Source organism: Coregonus clupeaformis, unplaced genomic scaffold (genome assembly GCF_020615455.1).
Source record: "Coregonus clupeaformis isolate EN_2021a unplaced genomic scaffold, ASM2061545v1 scaf0258, whole genome shotgun sequence".
Lineage (NCBI taxonomy): Eukaryota > Metazoa > Chordata > Actinopteri > Salmoniformes > Salmonidae > Coregonus > Coregonus clupeaformis.
Window position 1 is genome coordinate 415,814 of NW_025533713.1, and position 26,687 is coordinate 442,500.

Consider the following 26,687-nt stretch of genomic DNA (forward strand, 5'->3'; position numbering starts at 1 on the left):
AAAGGGGATGTGTTACAAATGGCACCCTATTCCCTACATAGTGCACTACTTTAGACCAGAGAATGGCACCCTATTCCCTATATAGTGCACTACGTTTGACCAGGTACCATAGGGCTCTGGTCAAAAGTAGGGCACTATGTAGGAAATATGTTGGCATTTAGGGTGTAGACCTGTGGTATCCACATAGAGTATAGAAATAACCCAAACAGATCATCCACATCATTCCACATTACTAGTACCCTAGTTCACTTTAAAATGTGTTGGAAACAAAACAGTTCATTTATGTTGCTTGTATTTCTCAAAGCTTCGGTGGAGAGATCTGATATCTAGAGCATTACACACGTACTCTGAATGTCTTGACGTGTCGTCGTCAAAATGACCAATCAACATTTTAATATTAGCAGAACTGATGAAGAAATGTCAGTGAGTGAGACTAATAGGCTTGAGGTGTCTGTGGATGATTAAAGACACTTAGCAGTAATGATGGCGGTTAGGGAGATGACACAGCCCAAATGGCACACTAGTCCCTATGTAGAGCACTACTATTGACCAGGGCCCTATGGGGTTCTGCACTGTATAGACAATAGGGTGCCATTTGGGATGTAGTGTGAGGCGGCGCCAGCCTGAATGACAATGTGTCAGGGTCCTGGGAGGGCAGGAGAGAGGACAGGAGAGAGATGACAGTGATGTGAGTCTAACAGGAGACGTAGAGAAATGGATTCTCTGTTCTGTCTGTTTGGCCAGATGATCCATCAGTCTCTATACTATTAGTCCACCAGTCTCTATACTATTAGTCCATCAGTCTCTATACTATTAGTCCACCAGTCTCTATACTATTAGTCCACCAGTCTCTATACTATTAGTCCATCAGTCTCTATACTATTAGTCCATCAGTCTCTATACTATTAGTCCATCAGTCTCTATACTATTAGTCCATCAGTCTCTATACTATTAGTCCATCAGTCTCTATACTATTAGTCCATCAGTCTCTATACTATTAGTCCATCAGTCTCTATACTATTAGTCCATCAGTCTCTATACTATTAGTCCATCAGTCTCTATACTATTAGTCCATCAGTCTCTATACTATTAGTCCATCAGTCTCTATACTATTAGTCCATCAGTCTCTAGTCCATCAGTCTCTATACTATTAGTCCATCAGTCTCTATACTATTAGTCCATCAGTCTCTATACTATTAGTCCATCAGTCTCTATACTATTAGTCCATCAGTCTCTATACTATTAGTCCATCAATCTCTATACTATTAGTCCATCAGTCTCTATACTATTAGTCCATCAGTCTCTATACTATTAGTCCATCAGTCTCTAGTCCATCAGTCTCTATACTATTAGTTCATCACTCTCTATACGATTAGTCCATCAGTCTCTATACTATTAGTCCATCAGTCTCTATACTATTAGTCCATCAGTCTCTATACTATTAGTCCATCAGTCTCTAGTCCATCAGTCTCTATACTATTAGTCCATCAGTCTCTATACTATTACTCCATCAGTCTCTATACTATTAGTCCATCAGTCTCTATACTATTACTCCATCAGTCTCTATACTATTAGTCCATCAGTCTCTATACTATTACTCCATCAGTCTCTATACTATTAGTCCATCAGTCTCTAGTCCATCAGTCTCTATACTATTAGTCCATCAGTCTCTATACTATTACTCCATCAGTCTCTATACTATTAGTCCATCAGTCTCTATACTATTACTCCATCAGTCTCTATACTATTAGTCCATCAGTCTCTATACTATTACTCCATCAGTCTCTATACTATTAGTCCATCAGTCTCTATACTATTAGTCCATCAGTCTCTATACTATTAGTCCATCAGTCTCTATACTATTAGTCCATCAGTCTCTATACTATTAGTCCATCAGTCTCTATACTATTAGTCCATCAGTCTCTATACTATTAGTCCATCAGTCTCTATAATATTAGTCCATCAGTCTCTATACTATTAGTCCATCAGTCTCTATACTATTAGTCCATCAGTCTCTAGTCCATCAGTCTCTATACTATTAGTCCATCAGTCTCTATACTATTAGTCCATCAGTCTTTAGTCCATCAGTCTCTATACTATTAGTCCATCAGTCTCTATACTATTAGTCCATCAGTCTCTAGTCCATCAGTCTCTATACTATTAGTCCATCAGTCTCTAGTCCATCAGTCTCTATACTATTAGTCCATCAGTCTCTATACTATTAGTCCATCAGTCTCTAGTCCATCAGTCTCTATACTATTATTCCATCAGTCTCTAGTCCATCAGTCTCTATACTATTATTCCATCAGTCTCTATACTATTAGTCCATCAGTCTCTATACTATTAGTCCATCAGTCTCTATACTATTAGTCCATCAGTCTCTAGTCCATCAGTCTCTATACTATTAGTCCATCAGTCTCTATACTATTAGTCCATCAGTCTCTATACTATTAGTCCATCAGTCTCTATACTATTAGTCCATCAGTCTCTATACTATTAGTCCATCAGTCTCTATACTATTAGTCCATCAGTCTCTATACTATTAGTCCAGCAGTCTCTAGTCCATCAGTCTCTATACTATTAGTCCATCAGTCTCTAGTCCATCAGTCTCTATACTATTAGTCCATCAGTCTCTATACTATTAGTCCAGCAGTCTCTAGTCCATCAGTCTCTATACTATTAGTCCATCAGTCTCTAGTCCATCAGTCTCTGTACTATTAGTCCATCAGTCTCTATACTATTAGTCCATCAGTCTCTATACTATTAGTCCATCAGTCTCTATACTATTAGTCCATCAGTCTCTATACTATTAGTCCATCAGTCTCTATACTATTAGTCCATCAGTCTCTAGTCCATCAGTCTCTATACTATTAGTCCATCAGTCTCTATACTATTAGTCCATCAGTCTCTATACTATTAGTCCATCAGTCTCTATACTATTAGTCCATCAGTCTCTAGTCCATCAGTCTCTATACTATTAGTCCATCAGTCTCTATACTATTAGTCCATCAGTCTCTAGTCCATCAGTCTCTATACTATTAGTCCATCAGTCTCTATACTATTAGTCCATCAGTCTCTATACTATTAGTCCATCAGTCTCTATACTATTAGTCCATCAGTCTCTAGTCCATCAGTCTATATACTATTAGTCCATCAGTCTCTAGTCCATCAGTCTCTATACTATTAGTCCATCAGTCTCTATACTATTAGTCCATCAGTCTCTAGTCCATCAGTCTCTATACTATTATTCCATCAGTCTCTAGTCCATCAGTCTCTATACTATTATTCCATCAGTCTCTATACTATTAGTCCATCAGTATCTATACTATTAGTCCATCAGTCTCTATACTATTAGTCCATCAGTCTCTATAATATTAGTCCATCAGTCTCTAGTCCATCAGTCTCTATACTATTATTCCATCAGTCTCTATACTATTAGTCCATCAGTCTCTATACTATTAGTCCATCAGTCTCTATACTATTAGTCCATCAGTCTCTAGTCCATCAGTCTCTATACTATTAGTCCATCAGTCTCTATACTATTAGTCCATCAGTCTCTATACTATTAGTCCATCAGTCTCTATACTATTAGTCCATCAGTCTCTATACTATTAGTCCATCAGTCTCTATACTATTAGTCCATCAGTCTCTATACTATTAGTCCATCAGTCTCTATACTATTAGTCCATCAGTCTCTATACTATTAGTCCATCAGTCTGTATACTATTAGTCCATCAGTCTCTATACTATTAGTCCATCAGTCTCTATACTATTAGTCCAGCAGTCTCTAGTCCATCAGTCTCTATACTATTAGTCCATCAGTCTCTATACTATTAGTCCATCAGTCTCTATACTATTAGTCCATCAGTCTCTATACTATTATTCCATCAGTCTCTAGTCCATCAGTCTCTATACTATTAGTCCATCAGTCTCTATACTATTAGTCCATCAGTCTCTATACTATTAGTCCATCAGTCTCTATACTATTAGTCCATCAGTCTCTATACTATTAGTCCATCAGTCTCTATACTATTAGTCCATCAGTCTCTAGTCCATCAGTCTCTATACTATTAGTCCATCAGTCTCTATACTATTAGTCCATCAGTCTCTATACTATTAGTCCATCAGTCTCTAGTCCATCAGTCTCTATACTATTAGTCCATCAGTCTCTATACTATTAGTCCATCAGTCTCTATACTATTAGTCCATCAGTCTCTATACTATTAGTCCATCAGTCTCTATACTATTAGTCCATCAGTCTCTATACTATTAGTCCATCAGTCTCTATACTATTAGTCCATCAGTCTCTATACTATTAGTCCATCAGTCTCTATACTATTAGTCCATCAGTCTCTATACTATTAGTCCACCAGTCTCTATACTATTAGTCCATCAGTCTCTATACTATTAGTCCATCAGTCTCTATACTATTAGTCCACCAGTCTCTAGTCCATCAGTCTCTATACTATTAGTCCATCAGTCTCTATACTATTAGTCCATCAGTCTCTATACTATTAGTCCATCAGTCTCTAGTCCATCAGTCTCTATACTATTAGTCCATCAGTCTCTATACTATTAGTCCATCAGTCTCTATACTATTAGTCCATCAGTCTCTAGTCCATCAGTCTCTATACTATACAGGGAGTAACAGTAACCTAACGTCTCTCTAACGTCTCTCCTGTTCTGTCTTGTCTTGCAGCAGGGAGTAACAGTAACCTAACGTCCCTCTAACGTCTGTTCTGTCTTGTCTTGCAGCAGGGATCTAAGAAGCCTCTTTCTTCTGCTGTCTTGTGCGGCCGTACTATCATGAGCACCTCTACTCCATCCACAGGTACGTTTTCTCTCTCACCAACCCCATCAACAGACCTCTGACCTCTACCCTCTGACCTGTACCCTCTGACCTCTACCCTCTGACCTCTACCCTCTGACCTCTACCCTATATGTATGTACACATACTGTAGGTTGGGATTCAATCCCACCGCATTCACTGTAAAGGCTCTATATGTCGGCTCAATTGGAGATTTCCTTTAAAAGCTGCATGTCGCCAATACACCATCGGATTTAATCCCAGCCATAGCCAATACACCATCGGATTTAATCCCAGCCATAGCCAATACACCATCGGATTTAATCCCGGCCATAGTCTGCCACGCCAATACACCATCGGATTTAATCCCGGCCATAGTCTGCCACGCCAATACACCATCGGATTTAATCCCGGCCATAGTCTGCCACGCCAATACACCATCGGATTTAATCCCGGCCATAGTCTGCCACGCCAATACACCATCGGATTTAATCCCGGCCATAGTCTGCCACGCCAATACACCATCGGATTTAATCCCGGCCATAGTCTGCCACGCCAATACACCATCGGATTTAATCCCGGCCATAGTCTGCCACGCCAATACACCATCGGATTTAATCCCGGCCATAGTCTGCCACGCCAATACACCATCGGATTTAATCCCGGCCATAGTCTGCCACGCCAATACACCATCGGATTTAATCCCGGCCATAGTCTGCCACGCCAATACACCATCGGATTTAATCCCCGGCCATAATCTGCCACGCCAATACACCATCGGATTTAATCCCGGCCATAGTCTGCCACGCCAATACACCATCGGATTTAATCCTGGCCATAGTCTGCCACGCCAATACACCACCGGATTTAATCCCGGCCATAGTCTGCCACGCCAATACACCATCGGATTTAATCCCGGCCATAGTCTGCCACGCCAATACACCATCGGATTTAATCCCGGCCATAGTCTGCCACGCTAATACACCATCGGATTTAATCCCGGCCATAGTCTGCCACGCCAATACACCATCGGATTTAATCCCGGCCATAGTCTGCCACGCCAATACACCATCGGATTTAATCCCGGCCATAGTCTGCCACGCCAATACACCATCGGATTTAATCCCGGCCATAATCTGCCACGCCAATACACCATCGGATTTAATCCCGGCCATAGTCTGCCACGCCAATACACCATCGGATTTAATCCCCGCCATAGTCTGCCACGCCAATACACCATCGGATTTAATCCCGGCCATAGTCTGCCACGCCAATACACCATCGGATTTAATCCCGGCCATAGTCTGCCACGCCAATACACCATCGGATTTAATCCCGGCCATAGTCTGCCACGCCAATACACCATCGGATTGAATCCCGGCCATAGTCTGCCACGCCAATACACCATCGGATTGAATCCCGGCCATAGTCTGCCACGCCAATACACCATCGGATTTAATCCCGGCCATAGTCTGCCACGCCAATACACCATCGGATTTAATCCCGCCATAGTCTGCCACGCCAATACACCATCGGATTTAATCCCGGCCATAGTCTGCCACGCCAATACACCATCGGATTTAATCCCGGCCATAGTCTGCCACGCCAATACACCATCGGATTTAATCCCGGCCATAGTCTGCCACGCCAATACACCATCGGATTTAATCACGGCCATAGTCTGCCACGCCAATACACCATCGGATTTAATCCCGGCCATAGTCTGCCACGCCAATACACCATCGGATTTAATCCCGGCCATAGTCTGCCACGCCAATACACCATCGGATTTAATCCCGGCCATAGTCTGCCACGCCAATACACCATCGGATTTAATCCCGGCCATAGTCTGCCACGCCAATACACCATCGGATTTAATCCCGGCCATAGTCTGCCACGCCAATACACCATCGGATTTAATCCTGGCCATAGTCTGCCACGCCAATACACCATCGGATTTAATCCCGGCCATAGTCTGCCACGCCAATACACCATCGGATTTAATCCCGCCATAGTCTGCCACGCCAATACACCATCGGATTTAATCCCGGCCATAGTCTGCCACGCCAATACACCATCGGAATTAATCCCGGCCATAGTCTGCCACGCCAATACACGATCGGATTTAATCCCGGCCATAGTCTGCCACGCCAATACGATTTGATTTAATCCCGGCCATAGTCTGCCACGCCAATACACCATCGGATTTAATCCCGGCCATAGTCTGCCACGCCAATACACGATCGGATTTAATCCCGGCCATAGTCTGCCACGCCAATAGACGATTTGATTTAATCCCGGCCATAGTCTGCCACGCCAATACACCATCGGATTTAATCCCGGCCATAGTCTGCCACGCCAATACACGATTTGATTTAATCCCGGCCATAGTCTGCCACGCCAATACACCATCAGATTTAATCCCGGCCATAGTCTGCCACGCCAATACACCATCGGATTTAATCCCGGCCATAGTCTGCCACGCCAATACACCATCGGATTTAATCCCGGCCATAGTCTGCCACGCCAATACACGATCGGATTTAATCCCGGCCATAGTCTGCCACGCCAATACACCATCGGAATTAATCCCGGCCATAGTCTGCCACGCCAATACACGATCGGATTTAATCCCGGCCATAGTCTGCCACGCCAATACACGATTTGATTTAATCCCGGCCATAGTCTGCCACGCCAATACACCATCGGATTTAATCCCGGCCATAGTCTGCCACGCCAATACACGATCGGATTTAATCCCGGCCATAGTCTGCCACGCCAATACACGATCGGATTTAATCCCGGCCATAGTCTGCCACGCCAATACACGATCGGATTTAATCCCGGCCATAGTCTGCCACGCCAATACACGATCGGATTTAATCCCGACCATAGTCTGCCACGCCAATAAACGATCGGATTTAATCCCGACCATAGTCTGCCACGCCAATACACGATCGGATTTAATCCCGGCCATAGTCTGCGACGCCAATACACGATCGGATTTAATCCCGGCCATAGTCTGCGACCCAGTTGGCCTATCATAAGAATGTTATCATGTACCACCGTTGGTCACGTAAAGCATTGGTTACTGGTTATAATGCAATGCTACCCAGGAGGTTCTCCTGGAGACGGGATGCAGAATACAACACATCACAAGTGAATAAAAAGAGCAGCCACTGATTGGTCCCTGTGTTTCCATGGTAACATACTGGTAACCTCTGATTGGCTGACAGAGAGGAATTAATCTAATTGTGCTGTTGACTGATTTTATTGGCTTTAATTAGATTTACTAAGGTCCCATCTCCTGGAATGGACACAAACGTAAGCACACACACACACACACACACACACACACACACACACACACACACACACACACACACACACACACACACACACACACACACACACACACACACACACACACACACACATGCTCTCAGACAGGAAATGGATGGGCATGGCTTTCAGATGGGAAGCCTCCCTCACCATATGATGTGTTGTTGAACAACTCCAAGACTCTGTCAGACCACTGATCTGTTTCAACTGAGATCTAAGTGGCATCCTATTCTCTACATAGTTCACTACTTTTGACCAAATCCCATAGGGAAACATAGTGCACTATATAGGGAATAGGGTGCCATTTGTGATGCAGTCTGTATCATTAATCAATGAAGGGGTTTGATCATTAAAATGCCGCTGCTCCTTTGGCTTCTTCATTTGGGACATCCACAGAATCAGCTGGAGCTGAGTGTCGGCTGAGTCACATCCAGCTGTCTACTTCTACTGAGACCTGACTACATACTGACACATCCAGCTGTCTACTTCTACTGAGACCTGACTACATACTGACACATCCAGCTGTCTACTTCTACTGAGACCTGACTACATACTGACACATCCAGCTGTCTACTTCTACTGAGACCTGACTACATACTGACACATCCAGCTGTCTACTTCTACTGAGACCTGACTACATACTGACACATCCAGCTGTCTACTTCTACTGAGACCTGACTACATACTGACACATCCAGCTGTCTACTTCTACTGAGACCTGACTACATACTGACACATCCAGCTGTCTACTTCTACTGAGACCTGACTACATACTGACACATCCAGCTGTCTACTTCTACTGAGACCTGACTACATACTGACACATCCAGCTGTCTACTTCTACTGAGACCTGACTACATACTGACACATCCAGCTGTCTACTTCTACTGAGACCTGACTACATACTGACACATCCAGCTGTCTACTTCTACTGAGACCTGACTACATACTGACACATCCAGCTGTCTACTTCTACTGAGACCTGACTACATACTGACACATCCAGCTGTCTACTTCTACTGAGACCTGACTACATACTGACACATCCAGCTGTCTACTTCTACTGAGACCTGACTACATACTGACACATCCAGCTGTCTACTTCTACTGAGACCTGACTACATACTGACACATCCAGCTGTCTACTTCTACTGAGACCTGACTACATACTGACACATCCAGCTGTCTACTTCTACTGAGACCTGACTACATACTGACACATCCAATGCAAACTATGTGAGTTAGTGAGTTGACACTATTTGCTTATCATTTGCATGGTGGCACTGTTGACTTTCACTAATAACGTAGCTCTGATAGTCTTTACAGCCTTGTGGCAGGCAGGTTAGGAGCCAGTCTATCATGCCATCCACCCCCTTCTAGTGTTGCTAGGACAGCTTGGAATCCCCAGAACACAGCTGATATGTCCATTCTTCTGTTATTACGCTCTAATAACCAATCTCTTCTGGGGACATTCTCTGAATACCTTGTCATCTCTTCTGGGGACATTCTCTGAATACCTTGTCATCTCTTCTGGGGACATTCTCTGAATACCTTGTCATCTCTTCTGGGGACATTCTCTGAATACATTGTCATCTCTTCTGGGGACATTCTCTGAATACCTTGTCATCTCTTCTGGGGACATTCTCTGAATACCTTGTCATCTCTTCTGGGGACATTCTCTGAATACCTTGTCATCTCTTCTGGGGACATTCTCTGAATACATTGTCATCTCTTCTGGGGACATTCTCTGAATACCTTGTCATCTCTTCTGGGGACATGATCTGAATACCTTGTCAGAGGAGCAAAGGCTTTACTTTCCCCTCTTCCCTTGTTCCTGCCTGTCATTGGTTCCTCTCTAATGTGGTGTAACATGTCCAAACAGCTTTTACTTCCCTAGCTCCCTATAGCCAAGGTTGCCTCGGGGGAGAGACTTGTTTGGTTTGACAGATTGTTTAGACCTGCTTCAGTCAGAGTAGTAGGAGGAGTGTTTCAATCTACAGTAAGTAGGAGTGTTCCATCCTACAGTAAGTAGCAGTGTTCAATCTACAGTAAGTAGGAGTGTTTCAATCTACAGTAAGTAGCAGTATTCCAATCTACAGTAAGTAGGAGTGTTCAATCTACAGTAAGTAGGAGTGTTTCAATCTACAGTAAGTAGGAGTGTTTCAATCTACAGTAAGTAGGAGTGTTCCATCCTACAGTAAGTAGGAGTGTTCCAATCTACAGTAAGTAGGAGTGTTCCAATCTACAGTAAGTAGGAGTGTTCCAATCTACAGTAAGTAGGAGTGTTTCAATCTACAGTAAGTAGGAGTGTTTCAATCTACAGTAAGTAGGAATGTTCCATCCTACAGTAAGTAGGAGTGTTCCAATCTACAGTAAGTAGGAGTGTTCCAATCTACAGTAAGTAGGAGTGTTCCAACCTATAGTAAGTAGGAGTGTTCAAATCTACAGTAAGTAGGTAAGTAGGAGTGTTCCAATCTACAGTAAGTAGGAGTGTTCCAATCTACAGTAAGTAGGAGTGTTCCAATCTACAGTAAGTAGGAGTGTTTCAATCTACAGTAAGTAGGAGTGTTCCAATCTACAGTAAGTAGGAGTGTTCCAATCTACAGTAAGTAGGAGTGTTTCAATCTACAGTAAGTAGGAGTGTTCCAATTTACAGTAAGTAGGAGTGTTCCAATCTACAGTAAATAGGAGTGTTTCAATCTACAGTAAGTAGCAGTGTTTCAATCTACAGTAAGTAGGGGTGTTTCAATCTACAGTAAGTAGGAGTGTTTCAATCTACAGTAAGTAGGAGTGTTCCAATCTACAGTAAGTAGGAGTGTTCCAATCTACAGTAAGTAGGAGTGTTTCAATCTACAGTAAGTAGGAGTGTTCCAATCTACAGTAAGTAGGAGTGTTCAATCTACAGTAAGTAGGAGTGTTTCAATCTACAGTAAGTAGGAGTGTTTCAATCTACAGTAAGTAGGAGTGTTCCAATCTACAGTAAGTAGGAGTGTTCCAATCTACAGTAAGTAGGAGTGTTTCAATCTACAGTAAGTAGGAGTGTTCCAATCTACAGTAAGTAGGAGTGTTCAATCTACAGTAAGTAGGAGTGTTTCAATCTACAGTAAGTAGGAGTGTTTCAATCTACAGTAAGTAGGAGTGTTCCAATCTACAGTAAGTAGCAGTGTTTCAATCTACAGTAAGTAGGAGTGTTTCAATCTACAGTAAGTAGCAGTGTTCCAATCTACAGTAAGTAGGAGTGTTTCAATCTACAGTAAGTAGCAGTATTCCAATTTACAGTAAGTAGGAGTGTTTCAATCTACAGTAAGTAGGAGTGTTCAATATACAGTAAGTAGGAGTGTTCAATCTACAGTAAGTAGGAGTGTTTCAATCTACAGTAAGTAGGAGTGTTCCAATCTACAGTAAGTAGGAGTGTTTCAATCTACAGTAAATAGGAGTGTTCCAATCTACAGTAAGTAGCAGTGTTCAATCTACAGTAAGTAGGAGTGTTTCAATCTACAGTAAGTAGGAGTGTTCCAATCTACAGTAAGTAGGAGTGTTTCAATCTACAGTAAATAGGAGTGTTCCAATCTACAGTAAGTAGGAGTGTTCAATCTACAGTAAGTAGGAGTGTTCAATCTACAGTAAGTAGGAGTGTTTCAATCTACAGTAAGTAGGAGTGTTCCAATCTACAGTAAGTAGGAGTGTTTCAATCTACAGTAAATAGGAGTGTTCCAATCTACAGTAAGTAGGAGTGTTCAATCTACAGTAAGTAGGAGTGTTTCAATCTACAGTAAGTAGGAGTGTTCCAATCTACAGTAAGTAGGAGTGTTTCAATCTACAGTAAATAGGAGTGTTCCAATCTACAGTAAGTAGGAGTGTTCAATCTACAGTAAGTAGGAGTGTTTCAATCTACAGTAAGTAGGAGTGTTCCAACCTATAGTAAGTAGGAGTGTTCCAATCTACAGTAAGTAGGAGTGTTTCGATCTACAGTAAGTAGGAGTGTTTCAATCTATAGTAAGTAGGAGTGTTTCAATCTACAGTAAGTAGGAGTGTTTCAATCTACAGTAAGTAGCAGTATTCCAATTTACAGTAAGTAGGAGTGTTTCAATCTATAGTAAGTAGGAGTGTTTCAATCTACAGTAAGTAGGAGTGTTTCGATCTACAGTAAGTAGGAGTGTTCCAATCTATAGTAAGTAGGAGTGTTTCAATCTACAGTAAGTAGGAGTGTTTCAATCTACAGTAAGTAGCAGTATTCCAATTTACAGTAAGTAGGAGTGTTTCAATCTACAGTAAGTAGGAGTGTTCAATCTACAGTAAGTAGGAGTGTTCAATCTACAGTAAATAGGAGTGTTCCAATCTACAGTAAGTAGGAGTGTTCAATCTACAGTAAGTAGGAGTGTTTCAATCTACAGTAAATAGGAGTGTTCCAATCTACAGTAAGTAGGAGTGTTTCAATCTACAGTAAATAGGAGTGTTCCAATCTACAGTAAGTAGGAGTGTTTCAATCTACAGTAAGTAAGAGTGTTCCAATCTACAGTAAGTAGGAGTGTTCAATCTACAGTAAGTAGCAGTATTCCAATCTACAGTAAGTAGGAGTGTTCAATCTACAGTAAGTAGCAGTGTTCCAATCTACAGTAAGTAGGAGTGTTCCAATCTACAGTAAGTAGGAGTGTTCCAATCTATAGTAAGTAGGAGTGTTCAAATCTACAGTAAGTAGGAGTGTTCCAATTTACAGTAAGTAGGTAAGTAGGAGTGTTTCAATCTACAGTAAATAGGAGTGTTCCAATCTACAGTAAGTAGGAGTGTTTCAATCTACAGTAAATAGGAGTGTTCCAATCTACATTAAGTAGGAGTGTTTCAATCTACAGTAAGTAGCAGTGTTCCAATCTACAGTAAGTAGGAGTGTTCCAATCTACAGTAAGTAGGAGTGTTCCAATCTATAGTAAGTAGGAGTGTTCAAATCTACAGTAAGTAGGAGTGTTCCAATTTACAGTAAGTAGATAAGTAGGAGTGTTCCAATCTACAGTAAATAGGAGTGTTCCAATCTACAGTAAGTAGGAGTGTTCCAATCTACAGTAAGTAGGAGTGTTCCATCCTACAGTAAGTAGGAGTGTTCCAATTTACAGTAAGTAGGTAAATAGGAGTGTTCCAATCTACAGTAAATAGGAGTGTTCCAACCTACAGTAAGTAGGAGTGTTCCAATCTACAGTAAGTAGGAGTGTTCCAATCTACAGTAAATAGGAGTGTTCCAATCTACAGTAAGTAGGAGTGTTCCATCCTACAGTAAGTAGGATTGTTCCAATTTACAGTAAGTAGGTAAGTAGGAGTGTTCCAATCTACAGTAAGTAGGAGTGTTCCAATCTACAGTAAATAGGAGTGTTCCATCCTACAGTAAGTAGGAGTGTTCCAATTTACAGTAAGTAGGTAAATAGGAGTGTTCCAATCTACAGTAAATAGGAGTGTTCCAACCTACAGTAAGTAGGAGTGTTCCAATCTACAGTAAGTAGGAGTGTTCCAATCTACAGTAAATAGGAGTGTTCCAATCTACAGTAAGTAGGAGTGTTCCATCCTACAGTAAGTAGGAGTGTTCCAATCTACAGTAAGTAGGTAAGTAGGAGTGTTCCAATCTACAGTAAGTAGGAGTGTTCCAATCTACAGTAAATAGGAGTGTTCCAATCTACAGTAAGTAGGAGTGTTCCATCCTACAGTAAGTAGGAGTGTTCCAATTTACAGTAAGTAGGTAAGTAGGAGTGTTCCAATCTACAGTAAATAGGAGTGTTCCAATCTACAGTAAGTAGGAGTGTTCCAATCTACAGTAAGTAGGAGTGTTCCATCCTACAGTAAGTAGGAGTGTTCCAATCTACAGTAAGTAGGAGTGTTCCAATCTACAGTAAGTAGGAGTGTTTCAATCTACAGTAAGTAGGAGTGTTTCAATCTACAGTAAGTAGGAGTGTTCAATCTACAGTAAGTAGGAGTGTTTCAATCTACAGTAAGTAGCAGTATTCCAATCTACAGTAAGTAGGAGTGTTCAATCTACAGTAAGTAGCAGTGTTCAATCTACAGTAAGTAGGAGTGTTCAATCTACAGTAAGTAGGAGTGTTTCAATCTACAGTAAGTAGCAGTATTCCAATCTACAGTATGTAGGAGTGTTCAATCTACAGTAAGTAGCAGTGTTCCAATCTACAGTAAGTAGGAGTGTTTCAATCTACAGTAAATAGGAGTGTTCCAATCTACAGTAAGTAGGAGTGTTTCAATCTACAGTAAATAGGAGTGTTCCAATCTACAGTAAGTAGGAGTGTTTCAATCTACAGTAAATAGGAGTGTTCCAATCTACAGTAAGTAGGAGTGTTTCAATCTACAGTAAATAGGAGTGTTCCAATCTACAGTAAGTAGGAGTGTTTCAATCTACAGTAAATAGGAGTGTTCCAATCTACAGTAATTAGGAGTGTTTCAATCTACAGTAAATAGGAGTGTTCCAATCTACAGTAAGTAGGAGTGTTTCAATCTACAGTAAGTAGGAGTGTTCCAATCTACAGTAAGTAGGAGTGTTCAATCTACAGTAAGTAGCAGTATTCCATTCTACAGTAAGTAGGAGTGTTCAATCTACAGTAAGTAGCAGTGTTCCAATCTACAGTAAGTAGGAGTGTTCCAATCTATAGTAAGTAGGAGTGTTCAAATCTACAGTAAGTAGAAGTGTTCCAATTTACAGTAAGTAGGTAAGTAGGAGTGTTCCAATCTACAGTAAATAGGAGTGTTCCAATCTACAGTAAGTAGGAGTGTTCCAATCTACAGTAAGTAGGAGTGTTCCAATCTACAGTAAGTAGGAGTGTTCCAACCTACAGTAAGTAGGAGTGTTCCAATCTACAGTAAATAGGAGTGTTCCAATCTACAGTAAGTAGGAGTGTTCCATCCTACAGTAAGTAGGAGTGTTCCAATTTACAGTAAGTAGGTAAGTAGGAGTGTTCCAATCTACAGTAAATAGGAGTGTTCCAATCTACAGTAAGTAGGAGTGTTCCAATCTACAGTAAGTAGGAGTGTTCAATCTACAGTAAGTAGGAGTGTTCCAATCTACAGTAAGTAGGAGTGTTCCAATCTACAGTAAATAGGAGTGTTCCAATCTACAGTAAATAGGAGTGTTCCAATCTACAGTAAATAGGAGTGTTCCAATTTACAGTAAGTAGGAGTGTTCCAATCTACAGTAAGTAGGAGTGTTCCAACCTACAGTAAGTAGGAGTGTTCCAATCTACAGTAAATAGGAGTGTTCAATCTACAGTAAGTAGGAGGGGTGTTCCGATCTACAGTAAGTAGGAGGGGTGTTCCGATCTACAGTAAGTAGGAGGGGTGTTCCGATCTACAGTAAGTAGGAAGTTCTCATCCCAATAAGCCCTGTTCACCTGTCCACTAGTTAAAGTCTGTTTGATCTGAGTGCTGTCACAGCTTCCTCCCAGTAGAATAACCCAGCTCCTTAGATCAGCCTGGTCCCCTGACACATTGACTGTATTCATAACAAAAGGCTGATCCAACAAAACCTCATGTCACTCAAAGCATATTCAGCATATTTCAAGAGGAGATGCACAGAGCAAGGTGACAGAGCAAGGTGACATCTTGTTTCTCCCCCCTCCTCTCTAGGCTCTCTCTCTCTTCCTCTCTCTCTCTCTCTCTGTCTCTCTCTCTCTCTCTCTCTCTCTCTCTCTCTCTCTCTCTCTCTCTCTCTCTCTCTCTCTCTCTCCCTCTCCCTCTCCCTCTCCCTCTCCCTCTCCCTCTCCCTCTCTCTTCTCTTCTCTCTATCTCTCTCTGTCTCTCTCTCTCTCTCTCTCTCTCTCTCTCTCTCTCTCTCTCTCTCTCTCTCTCTCTCTCTCTCTCTCTCTCTCCCTCTCTCTTCTCTTCTCTTCTCTCTTTCTCTAGGCTCTCTCCTCTCCACCCATTCAATGTCAGCTACTACTCTTGTCTTTTCATTGGAGCCATCAGAATCCAGCAAGAGCAAACATCTAAAAACAGACCGCTCCTATCCAGCAGAGTAGACCGCCTTGGTTACATCCCAAATAGAACCCTATTCCCTATATAGGGCACTACTTTCACCCTATTCCCTATATAGGGCACTACTTTTGACCAGGGCCCATAGGATGCCATTTGGGATGCAGACACTGTTCTCAGTTAACTCATAAGGGCAGGTCTTATTTTAGGTAGCTAGTGATGGAAACGCAAGCAGGTCATGTCTTATGTCACCATCACAACTCCAGTAATATTCTAGCTATAAGCAGCCATTATGCACTATAGCAGTACAATGCATCACATAAACGGGAGCAAATACTTTGAGTCCTATAGAGAATATGGTTCTATTTGGGACGCAACCATACTTTATGTCAACCAACTGATGATCAGAACTCAACTGATGATCAGAACACAACTGATGATCAGAACACAACTGATGATCAGAACACAACTGATGATCAGAACACAACTGATGATCAGAACACAACTGTTGATCAGAATTCAACTGATGATCAGAATTCAACTGATGATCAGAACACAACTGTTGATCAGAACACAACTGTTGATCAGAACACAACTGATGATCAGAACACAACTGTTGATCAGAGCACAACTGTTGATCAGAATTCAACTGTTGATCAGAGCACAACTGATGATCAGAACACAACTGTTGATCAGAATTCAACTGTTGATCAGAACACAACTGCTGATCAGAACATCCGTTGGTTCCTCTTTCCCAGTTCAATCACTACTATCATTTTATTCATTTAATTTCCACCACAAAGTAGAGTTAAAACAACATGAATCTACTGTTGCAGTGGGATCTGCCTGGTTAAATGGGATCTCCCTGGTTAAATGGGATCTGCCTGGTTGAATGGGATCTGCCTGGTTAAATGGGATCTGCCTGGTTAAATGGGATCTGCCTGGTTGAATGGGATCTCCCTGGTTAAATGGGATCTGCCTGGTTGAATGGGATCTGCTGGCTGGTTTAATGGGATCTGCCTTGTTAAATGGGTTCTGCTTGGCTAAATGGGATCTGGTCCAAAGTAGTGCACAATATAGGGAATAGGGTGCCATTTGAGACACATCATAAAAAGCAGAGGGGAAACCAGGTTGTCTATGAATCTTTAAGATGAAAAATGGCAACCATAACAAAGGAAACAGCCTATATTTTCAGTGATATTTGTTTTTGATAAACACCTGTTAACAGTAGAATTAAAGGTCAGAACAGAGGGACTGGATTAGACAACAAAGAGACAGTCTAAACACACACACACACACACACACACACACACACACACACGGGACACAGATTAAACACACACACACACACACACACACACACACACACACGGGACACAGATTAAACACACACACACACACACACACGGGACACAGATTAAACACACACACACACACACACACACACACACACACGCACACACGGGACACAGATTAAACACACACACACACACACACACACACACGCACACACGGGACACAGATTAAACACACACACACACACACACACACACACACACACGGGACACAGATTAAACACACACACACACACACACACACACGGGACACAGATTAAACACACACACACACACACACGCACACGCACACACGGGACACAGATTAAACACACACACACACACACACACACACACACACACACGGGACACAGATAAAACACACACACACACACACACACACACACACGGGACACAGATTAAACACACACACACACACACACACACACAGGACACAGATTAAAACACACACACACACACACACACACACACACACACACGGGACACAGATTAAACACACACACACACACACACACACACAGGACACAGATTAAACACACACACACACACACACACACACGGGACACAGATTAAACACACACACACACACACACACACACACGGGACACAGATTAAACACACACACACACACACACACACACACACACGGGACACAGATTAAACACACACACACACACACACACGGGACACAGATTAAACACACACACACACACACACGGGACACAGATTAAACACACACACACACACACACGGGACACAGATTAAACACACACACACACACACACACGGGACACAGATTAAACACACACACACACACACACACACACACACGGGACACAGATTAAACACACACACACACACACACACGGGACACAGATTAAACACACACACACACACACACACACACACACACACACGGGACACAGATTAAACACACACACACACACACACACACACACACACACACGGGACACAGATTAAACACACACACACACACACACACGGGACACAGATTAAACACACACACACACACACACACACACACACACACACGGGACACAGATTAAAACACACACACACACACACACACGGGACACAGATTAAACACACACACACACACACACACACACACACGGGACACAGATTAAACACACACACACACACACACACACACACGGGACACAGATTAAACACACACACACACACACACGGGACACAGATTAAACACACACACACACACACACACACACGGGACACAGATTAAACACACACACACACACACACACACACGGGACACAGATTAAACACACACACACACACACACGGGACACAGATTAAACACACACACACACACACACACACACACACACGGGACACAGATTAAACACACACACACACACACACACACACACACACACACACACACGGGACACAGATTAAACACACACACACACACACACACGGGACACAGATTAAACACACACACACACACACACACACACACACGGGACACAGATTAAACACACACACACACACACACACACACACACGGGACACAGATTAAACACACACACACACACACACACACGGGACACAGATTAAACACACACACACACACACACACACACACGGGACACAGATTAAACACACACACACACACACACACACACACACGGGACACAGATTAAACACACACACACACACACACACACACACACGGGACACAGATTAAACACACACACACACACACACACACACACACACACACACACGGGACACAGATTAAACACACACACACACACACACACACACACACGGGACACAGATTAAACACACACACACACACACACACGGGACACAGATTAAACACACACACACACACACACACACACACACACACACACACACACGGGACACAGATTAAACACACACACACACACACGGGACACAGATTAAACACACACACACACACACACACACACACACGGGACACAGATTAAACACACACACACACACACACACACACACACACACACACGGGACACAGATTAAACACACACACACACACACACACACACAATGAGACACAGATTAAACACACACACACACAATGAGAAACATTAAACACACACACACAATGAGAAACAGATTAAACACACAGAGACACAGAATAAACAAAGGATTATTAGTTGTATTCTCTTTACCTGTTTTGCTCGGTGTGGGGTGAAGTTGCCCCTAGACGCTGATTTTAGGTCAGTTTAGCATTTTCCCCACTATTGGTTAAGGTCAGGATTGGGGGAGGTTAAACTGATCCTAGATCTATACCTTCACCCCGGAGTGTTTCTTTCTGCCTCCATGCTCTCTTAGTGTGTGATCTGTGATGTCATGGAAGAAGCCAGGGGGGTGGGGACAGAGTGGGTGTGGCCTGGAAGAAGCCAGGGGTCGGGGACAGGATGGGTGTGGCCTGGAAGAAGCCAGGGGGCAGGGACAGGGTGGGTGTGGCCTGGAAGAAGCCAGGGGGCGGGGATAGGGTGGGTGTAGCCTTAGTTCACATGCCTTCTGCTATGAACGTTCCTGTTTGTTCAGAATAACATTGGGTGTTTTCGAGCAGTTAGCCTAACGAGGACGACTGTAAACGAAAGCCGGCGAGTGATGTCAGGCGAGGTGCATCTCCGACAGCCGAAAGTCGGACACTGTAGTGGTTTTCCAACAGCAAGGCTCAGATCAACACGGCAATGCGAACATAGCTGCTATTTTTTATCAAGGTTTTTGCTTATAAATGTCGAAATAAACTTTCTATACCGCCATATCACACACTCACCAACTGAAAGTATTAAGTGTGTACAATGAATTGGTTTAGAATCGCTGCAAAGTTGGTTCCTGTGTCAGTCACGTCTTTGGCCACATGTTCACGTGGGTAAAACAAAAACACCCCAATGATTACCATAAAACCGTGTAACTGACGGTTATGGATGAAGACCGTCATGAGAATAAAATAACCGTCATAACCGTTTTTAAAAAATATATGTTTTTTTATTTTCTTTACGAACAGTTGACTGAAGATGTGACTGCCGGCCATTCGTGTGGTCGAGTCCATTTCTGCGGTAACGTGGACTCTTAACAACGTGATGAAACTTTGTTTCCCATAATGCAGCAGCAGCACACATAGAAATAAAACAGGCTTGGACCTCATGGGTACACTTGCAATGGCTGCCTGGTATTGTGATGCAATCATTTCCATGGTAATGTAGAATGTTCATTCATATGACGTTAACTGATGTGGCTCATGCAATGGAATGTCTTTTTTGTAATGGCAGTTGAGTTGAATCAACAAATCACAGCACATACTGAAGTATAATAACAAGCATTCCATAAGTGTCAAAGGCTTTTATTGACAATTACATTAAGTTTATGCAAAGAGTCAATATTTGCAGTTTTGACCCTTTTTCAAGACCTCTGCAATCCGCCCTGGCATGCTGTCAATTAACTTCTGGGCCACATCCTGACTGATGGCAGCCCATTCTTGCATAATCAATGCTTGGAGTTTGTCAGAATTTGTGGGTTTTTGTTTGTCCACCCGCCTCTTGAGGATCGACCACAAGTTCTCAATGGGATTAAGGTCTGGGGAGTTTCCTGGCCATGGACCCAAAATGTCGATGTTTTGTTCCCCGAGCCACTTAGTTATCACTTTTGCCTTATGGCAAGGTGCTCCATCATGCTGGAAAAGGCGTTGTTCGTCACCAAACTGTTATTGGATGGTTGGGAGAAGTTGCTCTCTGAGGATGTGTTGGTACCATTCTTTATTCATGGCTGTGTACTTAGGCAAAATTGTGAGTGAGCCCACTCCCTTGGCTGAGAAGCAACCCCACACATGAATGGTCTCAGGATGCTTTACTGTTGGCATGACACAGGACTGATGGTAGCGCTCACCTTGTCTTCTCCGGACAAGCTTTTTTCCGGATGCCCCAAACAATCGGAAAGGGGATTCATCAGAGAAAATGACTTTACCCCAGTCCTCAGCAGTCCAATCCCTGTACCTTTGGCAGAATATCAGTCTGTCCCTGATGTTTTTCCTGGAGAGAAGTGGCTTCCTCGCTGCCCTTCTTGACACCAGGCCATCCTCCAAAAGTCTTCGCCTCACTGTGCGTGCAGATGCACTCACACCTGCCTGCTGCCATTCCTGAGCAAGCTCTGCACTGGTGGTGCCCTGATCCCACAGCTGAATCAACTTTAGGAGACGGTCCTGGCGCTTGCTGGATTTTCTTGGGCGCCCGGAAGCCTTCTTCACAACAATTGATCCTCTCTCCTTTAAGTTCTTGATGATCCGATAAATGGTTGATTTAGGTGCAATCTTACTAGCAGCAATATCCTTGCCTGTGAAGCCCTTTTTGTGCAAAGCAACGATGACGGCACGTATTTCCTTGCAGGTAAACATGAAGAACAATGATTTCAAGCACCACCCTCCTTTTAAAGCTTCCAGTCTGTTATTCTAAGTCAATCAGCATGACAGAGTGATCTCCAGCCTTGTCCTTGTCAACACTCTCACCTGTGTTAACGAGAGAATCACTGACATGATGGCAGCTGGTCCTTTTGTGGCAGGGCTGAAATGCAGTGGAAAATGTTTTTTGGGGATTAAGTTCATTTTCATGGCAAATTAATTGCAATTCATCTGATCACTCTTCATAACATTCTGGAGTATATGCAAATTGCCATCATAAAAACTGAGGCAGCAGACTTTGTGAAAATTAATATTTGTGTAATTCTCAAAACTTTTCACCACGACTGTACAGTAGGACTCTAACTGGGCTGTACAGTAGGACTCTAACTGGGCTGTACAGTAGGACTCTAACTGGGCTGTACAGTAGGACTCTAACTGGGCTGTACAGTAGGACTCTAACTGGGCTGTACAGTAGGACTCTAACTGGGCTGTACAGTAGGACTCTAACTGGGCTGTACAGTAGGACTCTAACTGGGCTGTACAGTAGGACTCTAACTGGGCTGTACAGTAGGACTCTAACTGGGCTGTACAGTAGGACTCTAACTGGGCTGTACAGTAGAACTCTAACTGGGCTGTACAGTAGGACTCTAACTGGGCTGTACAGTAGGACTCTAACTGACTGTGCTGATGTGGACCACAGACACACCCATTTCCAAAATGCTGCAAGGCTGAAACTGACTAATCACATCCCCCTATCCCCAACATAGCCATGCTGCAAGGCTGAAACTGACTAATCACATCCCCCTATCCCCAACATAGCCATGCTGCAAGGCTGAAACTGACCCAACACATCCCTCTATCCCCAACATAGCCATGCTACAAGGCTGAAACTGACCCAACACATCCCTCTATCCCCAACATAGCCATGCTACAAGGCTGAAACTGACCCAACACATCCCTCTATCCCCAACATAGCCATGCTACAAGGCTGAAACTGACCCAACACATCCCTCTATCCCCAACATAGCCATGCTACAAGGCTGAAACTGACCCAACACATCCCTCTACTTACTTCAATCAAATATTAGCATCTTTTTTTCTTTCTTTTTCTTTCTTTTTTAATTCACTCAACTTAGATAAAAATAACCCTTCCCCCACCACCTACCCTTACCCTAACCCGGGTTCATACCCTCTACCACCCCCCACCCAACCCTGGGGGTGTAGGGCCAGGCAGTTGGCAGTATAGAGTCACGTGGCACCCAGTAGAAAGAGAAGGTTGTGTACTTCCCTAAGAGTGTGATTTTAAAGAGAGAAGGGTGTGAAAACATTACTGAGCTGAGATGCCTGCTGATGTTAAACCGTAGAGTTCACTGTCTGATGTTCTCTGTCTCTGTCTCTCTCTCTCTCTCTCCTCCTACAGCTAATGGCAACGATAGCAGACAGTTTAAAGGAGACCGTTCTCCCTGTGGTCCTTCCCGAGTGCTCCACGTCCGCAAGGTTCCCATCGAGGTGTCTGAGGCTGAGCTCGTCTCTCTAGGAATCCCCTTCGGTAGAGTCACCAACTTGTTGATGCTGAAAGGGAAAAACCAGGTAGGAACAAACAGTCACCAACCAGGGAAAAACCAGTTAGAAACAAACAGTCACCAACCAGGGAAAAACCAGTTAGAAACAAACAGTCACCAACCAGGGACGAAACAGTTAGAAACAAACAGTTAACAACCAGGGAAAAACCAGTTAGAAACAAACAGTCACCAACCAGGGAAAAACCAATTAGAAACAAACAGTCACCAACCAGGGAAAAACCAGTTAGAAACAAACAGTCACCAACCAGGGAAAAACCAATTAGAAACAAACAGTCACCAACCAGGGAAAAACCAGTTAGAAACAAACAGTCACCAACCAGGGAACAAACAGTTAGAAACAAACAGTCACCAACCAGGGAAAAACCAGTTAGAAACAAACAGTCACCAACCAGGGAAAAACCAGTTAGAAACAAACAGTCACCAACCAGGGACGAAACAGTTAGAAACAAACAGTTAACAACCAGGGAAAAACCAGTTAGAAACAAACAGTCACCAACCAGGGAAAAACCAATTAGAAATAAACAGTCACCAACCAGGGAAAAACCAGTTAGAAACAAACAGTCACCAACCAGGGAAAACCAGTTAGAAACAAACAGTCACCAACCAGGGAAAAACCAGTTAGAAACAAACAGTCACCAACCAGGGAAAAACCAGTTAGAAACAAACAGTCACCAACCAGGGAAAAACCAGGTAGGAACAATCAAATCAAATCAAACTTTATTTGTCACATGCGCCAAATACAACAGGTGTAGACCTTACCGTGAAATGCTTACTTACAAGCCCTTAACCAACAATGCAGTTCAAGAAAGAGTTAGAAAATATTTACCAAATAAACTAAAGTAAAAAATAATAAAAAGTAACATAATAAAATAACAATAACGAGGCTATATACAGGGGGTACCGGTACCGAGTCAATGGGCTGGGGTACAGGTTAGTCCAGGTAATAATGAGGCTATATACAGGGGGTACCGGTACCAAGTCAATGGGCTGGGGTACAGGTTAGTCCAGGTAATAACGAGGCTATATACAGGGGGTACCGGTACCAAGTCAATGGTCTGGGGTACAGGTTAGTCCAGGTAATAACGAGGCTATATACAGGGGGTACCGGTACCAAGTCAATGGGCTGGGGTACAGGTTAGTCCAGGTAATAACGAGGCTATATACAGGGGGTACCGGTACCAAGTCAATGGGCTGGGGTACAGGTTAGTCCAGGTAATAACGAGGCTATATACAGGGGGTACCGGTACAGAGTCAATGGGCTGGGGTACAGGTTAGTCCAGGTAATAACGAGGCTATATACAGGGGGTACCGGTACCAAGTCAATGGGCTGGGGTACAGGTTAGTCCAGGTAATAACGAGGCTATATACAGGGGGTACCGGTACCGAGTCAATGTGCGGGTGTACAGGTTAGTGGAGGTAATTTGTACATGTAGGTAGGGGTAAAGTGACTATGCACAGATAATAGACGGCGGGTAGCAGCAGTGTAAAAACAAATGGAGGGTGGCCATTTACATTAATTGTTCAGTAGTCTTATGGCTTGGGGTTAGAAGCTGTTAAGGAGTCTAATGGCTTGGGGGTAGAATCTGTTAAGGAGCCTTATGGCTTGGGGGTAGAAGCTGTTAAGGAGTCTTATGGCTTGGGGATAGAAGCTGTTAAGGAGTCTTATGGCTTGGGGGTAGAATCTGTTAAGGAGTCTTATGGCTTGGGGTTAGAAGCTGTTAAGGAGTCTTATGGCTTGGGGGTAGAATCTGTTAAGGAGCCTTATGGCTTGGGGGTAGAATCTGTTAAGGAGCCTTTTGGACCTAGACTTGGCGCTCCGGTACCGCTTGCAGTGCGGTAGCAGAGAGAACAGTCTATGACTAGGGTGACTGGAGCCTTTGACAATTTCTTGGGCTGTCCTCTGACACCGCCTGGTATAGAGGTCCTGGATGGCAGGAAGCTTGGCCCAAGTGATGCACTACCCTCTGTAGCGCCTCTGTAGATAGAGGTCCTGGATGGCAGGAAGCTCGGCCCAAGTGATGCACTACCCTCTGTAGCGCCTCTGTAGATAGAGGTCCTGGATGGCAGGAAGCTTGGCCCAAGTGATGCACTACCCTCTGTAGCGCCTCTGTAGATAGAGGTCCTGGATGGCAGGAAGCTTGGCCCAAGTGATGCACTACCCTCTGTAGCGCCTCTGTAGATAGAGGTCCTGGATGGCAGGAAGCTCGGCCCAAGTGATGCACTACCCTCTGTAGCGCCTCTGTAGATAGAGGTCCTGGATGGCAGGAAGCTCGGCCCCAGTGCTGTACTACCCTCTGTAGCGCCTCTGTAGAAGTTGGAGACTTTGCATATGTCCCAAATGGCACCCTATTCCCTATGTAGTGCACTACTTTTAATGAGGGCCAAGGGGGTGCAGGACAGGGTTGGAGGGTTCATCATTTTAAGTACATCAAGTTCTCTGTTAATTGAAGGCTTAGATAAGGAAGTGCCCTGCCTCCCCCCTGCCTCCCCACATTCTGCTCAAGGACCCTTTCAAGGACCCACATTCAAATGGAAATATAATGTTTAGACCAAAATAGAGATAGTACGTGTTCTAGAGGCTCTGATGCATACTCATTCACTGTTAGTCTACACCTGCTGTTTACGAAGCATGTGATGAATACAATTATATTTCATTTGATACTGTCCAATTTGTATGGCTTGATTGGTTTTATTTGGTATCATAAGAGGTGCTGTGTTCTACCGGTGTCATGGATGCCGCCGAGGCTGCTCCTCCTCCTCCTTGCTCGGGCAGGCTTCGGCGTTCGTCGTCACCGGAGTACTAGCTGCCACCGATCTATGTTTCTGTGTTCTACTTGTTTTGTCTTCATTGTACACACCTGGTTCCCATTATGTCTATGATTTGTTTCCTATTTAACCCTCTGGCTCCCACTGTGTTGTGTGCGTGTTTGTTCATGTTTGGTTGTCGTCTGGTGAGCGGGTTTGTTCCTCCCTGCGTGGAGGTTCTGTTATTTGACGTTACCTACGAGTAAAGTACGTTTTCGATTAGCTCTGTGTCCTGCGCCTGACTCGGTCCTACCGCATCACACTGACCTCCTGACAACCTGCAAAGAGTTCGTCATCTCCTAATATCTAACAGTTTAGTCTGAGATGAGTCTGAGTCATTCTTATTCAATACCATCCAAGTCATATTATGCCCCACTGCACGCTTTCCTGAATCCGTTTCA

At 43.4% G+C, this 26,687-nt stretch overlaps 1 protein-coding gene across 5 annotated transcripts in view; it reads left to right on the forward strand.

Annotated features, from left to right (window-relative positions):
- LOC121583629 (polypyrimidine tract-binding protein 3-like) overlaps positions 1–26,687 on the forward strand; it is a 116,357-nt gene that overhangs the window by 63,964 nt on the left and 25,706 nt on the right. For 4 of the 5 annotated variants that reach the window (XM_045214446.1, XM_045214445.1, XM_045214449.1 and 1 more), the window contains 2 exons: positions 4,756–4,831; positions 23,319–23,488. In XM_045214446.1, the coding sequence (XP_045070381.1) occupies positions 4,807–4,831; positions 23,319–23,488 (195 nt within the window). In that variant the 5' untranslated portion in view covers positions 4,756–4,806. The remainder of the gene's footprint in view (positions 1–4,755; positions 4,832–23,318; positions 23,489–26,687) is intronic. The other variant, XM_045214448.1, reaches the window with a different exon arrangement.